The sequence below is a fragment of the Benincasa hispida genome, chromosome 7, assembly GCF_027475165.1.
Source record: "Benincasa hispida cultivar pf3 chromosome 7, pf3_genome.v1.1, whole genome shotgun sequence".
NCBI lineage: Eukaryota > Viridiplantae > Streptophyta > Magnoliopsida > Cucurbitales > Cucurbitaceae > Benincasa > Benincasa hispida.
In genome coordinates this window covers 49,934,426-49,940,099 of record NC_143484.1, presented here as the reverse complement: position 1 = coordinate 49,940,099, position 5,674 = coordinate 49,934,426, and the positions used below count along the sequence as shown (strand labels likewise).

At 34.6% G+C, this 5,674-nt stretch overlaps 1 protein-coding gene across 1 annotated transcript; it reads right to left on the bottom strand.

The window, feature by feature from the left end:
• Window positions 1-574: 574 nt before the first annotated feature.
• Window positions 575-3,304, bottom strand: RPL15 (ribosomal protein L15). The gene is made up of 4 exons (XM_039035455.2): window positions 3,126-3,304; window positions 2,667-3,018; window positions 1,120-1,271; window positions 575-934 (listed from the first exon to the last, which is right to left on the bottom strand). Exons 1-4 carry the CDS (start codon window positions 3,204-3,206, stop codon window positions 722-724), a joined length of 798 nt encoding a protein of 265 aa, XP_038891383.1. The 5' UTR covers window positions 3,207-3,304; the 3' UTR covers window positions 575-721.
• Between the last annotated feature and the right edge of the window lie 2,370 nt (window positions 3,305-5,674).

The following is a 5,674-nucleotide window of genomic DNA, read 5'->3' as shown; positions in this document are numbered from 1 at the left end:
TATTGCTATCCAGTGCCAGATTCCTAGTATCCAAGAAGGATCAACCCCATAGCTCTATCAGAATTCCTACCCATATGCTAAAAAAGATAGCTCTGACTTAAGTATGTTTTTTTCCCCACTCTAATTGTATTTTGCAATATTTTTAAACAACACAAATCAATTTTAAAGTTCAACAGTTCAGCGTATCAGAAATGTCCAAACTGATCCGGATTTGGTTAGTTTAGATAAGCAGAAATATTTAAATGGGTCCAAGACTCGTACATTAGTGGATGACATGATTGAGAATGATGGAAACGACTAAATTAACTGAATCATCCATACTTGATTTCCTCTTCTCCACGCTAGTCAACTCATATTAAAAGCGGTATTTATGAGTTTTTTTTTCCTCCTTTTTTAATAGTTCAATATTGATGGATTCAAACCTTGGATCTCCTAGTTAAGACTCGAGTATATGCTTAATAAAATTAAACTATGTTCAAATTGGCGATGAGCTAATTTTTAATTGATTTTTTTAAAGAAAATATTGCTTTTACTCTTTCTTGGTAGTTTAATAAAGTAAAAGAGAGCACCAACATTTCAGAGAATTTTGCCCTTGAAAACAATCAATAATACAATCAGACGGCATGGAATTGGACTTAAAGCCCACAAACTAGCTAAGGCCCAAACTTACCGAGGAAGAGATTTAACATGAAATTTGCATCAACTGCAACTTTACAACTATTCAAGCAGAAGCAGTAGCTGCTGCTGCCTTTTTCTTTGCGAAGTATTCCTCTGCACGTGCGAGGTTCTTAGCCACTGATGGCTTAACCCACTTCTTCCGTCCAGGTAATACAGTTAGGGAGCAGCCAGCAGCTTCAAGCTTCTCTTTTGCTGCTGATGAAAAAGCCCGAGCTTTGATATTTAGCTTCACACTTAGCTCCCCATCGGCTAAAATCTGAAGGAAAGACAAGGTCAAGCAAATTATGAATCAGTCACCAGAACCTTGATGAGTTAAGCAACATCTGTTTAAATCATTCAGTTTTGGTTCCACTTCTTGGAGTAGAGGACAGCACATCACAATGTCAATTTTGATATCCACTTGTGTAATCTTAACAATGTAGATACTCGTGATATTAGTACCTTTAATGGGAGTTTCCTTTCTCTTCCTGATGGGTTGATCAAACCCTTCTCTTTTAAAGTTTCCAAGGAGACCTCTTCCCCTTCCTGAAATCCTGCCTCTTCAATGTCTTTCAGATTTACTGGCACATATTTAGGTAACCCAGCATGCATACCTTGAAAACAAAAGCAGATGTTCACCTTGAATATCACAAATTCATGCGAAGGTGACCATAAGGAAAACAAATGCAATACACGATATATCATCTTGGAATGTCCTTTTTATGAAAAAGATATAGTAAGGAATGAGAAGAGAAACAGGAAGAGGAAATCATAAAATCCATTCTCTTTACATGATATTGAAATACCTTTCATAAACTAAATATTCTAACCAAAGGCATAGCTAGCAACAAGGCATAGCTAGTAACGAGGAATGGTTAACCATACAAGATATTATGTAAGAGAGTTACTTTTTTTGGGTCCATAGATTTTGTACTCTGTCTGGGAGCTTGAGTAATTACACTTAATTAGACATTCAACCCAATAGGAGGAATTTTTATATTTCTTTCGGCTAGGTTGACAGATCATCTATTCCCCTCGTTTTCATAGTCCTCCTGTCACGTTTATACATCATTACCATTTCCCAGAAGGCAAAAAGTAAATAAACAACCTCCTACATCCAGTTTGAAGAGTATTCTTTCTCGCACACTGGAGGCTAAGAAGCATAAATACGGATATGAGACATAGATACGACGATGTGTCATATTTTAAAAGTTTAGGACATGACATGACAAGGACATGCTTATTAAAATATATACCATTTTTATACCAAAGGAAAATTCAAAGTAAATTAGTTGATGCATTTATATCCTTAAAAAACTTAGTTCGATGTATTCCACACTCAAAATTTATTAGTATTGTCATATATGTGCCTTTTTAGTCTTCTCAACAAGTGTTCTATGCATGTCTAACACATTTGTTGCACTAACAAGTGTCCGATATGTGTACAACAAGTGTTGGAGTGTCCAAGTGTCTGACATGAGCACATGAGCACATTCGCAAAACTGAAGTGTCTGTGCTTCTTAGGTGGCTGCAGGATACTTGAAGGCCATATCATGAACCATAACAGCTTCCTAATCACTCTAGCCCAAACATGATTAGACGACTTATTGATTATGTTTCAAGCAACCAGGAAAAGGATGTTCACTAATAGAGCGACTGCTTTTCTCCCTTGCCCTAGTCTCCTAAAGTCTAACAAGGTCGAATGTCCTCCAATCGAGGAATAAGGAATTACACAAATTACACAAGTGCAATAATTCCAAACATCTGTTGGCAATTGCTCCAACAACCTCCTAGTACTAAATAGGTAAAATGAAATTAAGGGAAAAGACTGAGATCAATGAATGGAAGTTTTGAAGATAAGAAAGAAAAGATAATTTGAACTCTCCCTCAATGAAGCAACCACAACCTATAACGGAATTAGCCATTGTGGACGCCTAGCAGCCAGATACGTAAAGTTCTATAATTCGTATACAAAAGGCAAGTAGCACTGGCAGAATGATAGAAATTACCTCCTGCAATTCCTCTAAGTTTGGGGATTCTTCGATAAAGAGGCATTTGTCCACCTTCGAATCCTTTTCTAACACCAGGTCCAGACCTTGATTTCTGACCTCTCATTCCAAACCCGCAGCTACCGCCCTGTCCCGCGGATATACCTCTCCCCTTTCTCTTGCCCTTCTTCCTCGAACCTGGCTGTGGTCCGAGATTGTCCAGACGGAACCGCACACTCTCGACGGGGGAGGCAGAAAGGGAAGAGGCGGGAGCCTGGTTGCGAACAACCAAGTGTTTACCATCTCCGACCTTGAATTTGAGCCTGAGAGAAGAAATGGTGAGCTGCTTTGGGTTGAGAATCTTCACATTTCCCTGGAAATGCAAGTGAATTAGAGATCAGCAGAAAATTGAACTGAGATAACGTGTCGAATTTGAAACTAAGAGAGTAAAGAAAGAAACAGGGAGGACATGGTGAATACCTTGAAGGAAGTGGTTGGATAAGGCAGAGCAGTGGCCGTTCTGGTCAAGGAAGTTGAAGATAAGGAAAGAAGGGCAGCCATGGATAAACTGGGACTGAGTGTTTACAGTTCACGTTCTGTTCCTCTTTCTCTTTGTTCCCAATGTGACGATGCGAGCCTAATGGGCCTTCGTTATTGCCATCACGATTGGGTCCGTTGGACATTTTTGGGCTTTCCTTTCATGGATTTCCCCCTTTTCCTTTTTATGCTTTTTTTTCTTCGTTAACGTGTATATTTTATCGTGGGGTTTTAGTACGGAAGGCCTTTTTAGGAGCCCAAATAAAATTTGATCAAAGATTTAAATTTGATAAAAAAAATAATCTTTTACTTAGCATGTAAAAGTACCATCTTATTCCCAAATCACATGCGAGGACCTGATGCTCAAACGAAAGCTTGTTTCTCGCTCTCACTTCTAGCTTCTCGCTTTAGCCTCATTCTAGCTTCTCGTTCCAACCTTCCACTCTTTTTTCTTGTTCCTCATTAGACACAACTGTAATTGTTTTCTTCGATTTTTTTCTTTGTTCAGATTTTTCTCTTGCTTCTTCCTCTCGCTTCTTGCTCTGGTCTCTTTCTTCTCGATCTGGCTTCTCGCTCCTTCCTTTTGTTCCTTATTAGACGCAACTTCAATTTTTCCTTTGGAAAAAAAATGCAAAACGAAGACAGAAGAAAAAAAAAATCTGGAGAACGAAGAAGATGACAAGCACAGGAGGAGAAGAAGAACATGTGAAAAATGGAAGAAGAAGATGAAGAAGAAGAACACATACAAAAAATGGAAGGAGAAGAAAACGATGACGATGCAGAACCAACAAGAAACGGGAGAACAAGAATGCAGAAGAGAAAGAAGAAGACGAATGCATAAAAAGTGCACATGTTTTATTATTATTATTATTATTATTTCAGATCGAGCAGTTGAACACGAAGAAGAAGAAAGAAATGCATTGGGGTTAAAGTGGTAATGTTTCATAGTACTGACATAAGCAAAGGACTACAATTCATTAACTTTTAAAATTAGGTTTAATTTTTATTTGAAGAGCTAATTCTTCTTTTTATTTTATAGCCTCGTAATTTTTCGAAAAAAAAAAACATATTAGTTTTTCTTAGAAAAATAACCTATTACTAAATTTACTTAAAATCTTTGAATACGCAACAAAGTAGAATATTCATAATTTCAAAAGTATATAACAATTTAACATCAATAGGGCTATCACTTATCAGAATTGTTCAGGTTAATAGACAACCAACTAGTGATTTGATTACTTCCAAATTTAAGCCTAAATTCCTATATAATTAAGGAGCACAAGGTAAGTAGGTAGAATACAATAATGTCGTGTCAACTTGAAGTTGAAATAGTAATTATTATTATTGTTTAAAATATCGAGGTCTTAATTTTACAAAAATGTCGATAACAATATAAAAAATACTATTCTTCAATATTTTGAAAAATTATATACAAAAAGCATTAAAAATCTCTAAATTAATAAATAAATATTTCATGCTTTTTAAACCAATTTAAATGTTTATAGTGTAATTATATTCACATTAGTATTTTGGAGAAAATTACTCTTTTGGTCCTCAAGTTTTGAAGAATATATGTATTTGATCCTTAAGGTTTAAATATTTACTTTTTTAATCCTCAGGTTTATAAGAATAGACCCATTCGGTCCCCGAGTTTTCAAAATATACCTTCAAAATATACTTTTTTAGTCACTGAATTTTAAAAAATAGGTTAAAAAAATCTCTCATATAACCTTATACTATTATTTTGAATAATTGCATAACATTTTAAATTAGAAGAATAATTTTTAAAAATCACATCCTCTCTAAAACTATATTTTTAAAATTTTAAATATCATAAATTATTTTTAAAAAGTCAAATAAAAAATACTTCAAAAACTTTTTAAACCTTATAACTTGGAGACTAAAAATGTACATTTTGAAAATTCAAGGAGTAAATAGACCTATTTTTATAAATTTGAAGACTAAAAAAGTACATTTTAAAAACTGAGGGACCATACGCTCATATTGTTCGAAGACTAAAAAGATAATTTTTCATATTTATTTATATGAAATAACAGAAATTTTCAATCATTCCCCTAGTTGAAGTAGAACCCATATGGAAATGTGGAAATAATGATGGAACTATAATACCATGATTGTTATTATCTTTATCTTTCATCATACCATATAGTCATGAGTTGAGAAAGCATTTGACCTTAAAAAAAATTAAGGAGGATTTTCAAAAATAGAAAAAAAGGGGAACTATATACCTACAATAGCAAAATTTTAATACAAAAAAATCTATCAATGATAAACTCTATCGTCAATAGATTGTTATCAGTGATATGATCTATCCTCGATAGATTTTGTTATATTTACAAATTCTTTTGTATTATGTGATATCTGTTAATATTTTGGATTTGATAGGTATATTTGTAACTACGGACACATTTGACAAATTGGGCTCTATTGGGCCTATTGGAAGCCCACGGAGGTTGAGTATGGGCCTAGGC

Bases quoted from the DNA above. Each gene is read 5' to 3' on its own strand.
- RPL15 (XM_039035455.2), bottom strand. From the start codon at position 3,206: ATGGCTGCCCTTCTTTCCTTATCTTCAACTTCCTTGACCAGAACGGCC. The intron at 3,019-3,125 runs GTATTCACCATG...TTGCATTTCCAG, and splicing joins ATCCAACCACTTCCTTCAAG to GGAAATGTGAAGATTCTCAA. The intron at 1,272-2,666 runs GTAATTTCTATC...TTTGTTTTCAAG, and splicing joins ACTTAGAGGAATTGCAGGAG to GTATGCATGCTGGGTTACCT.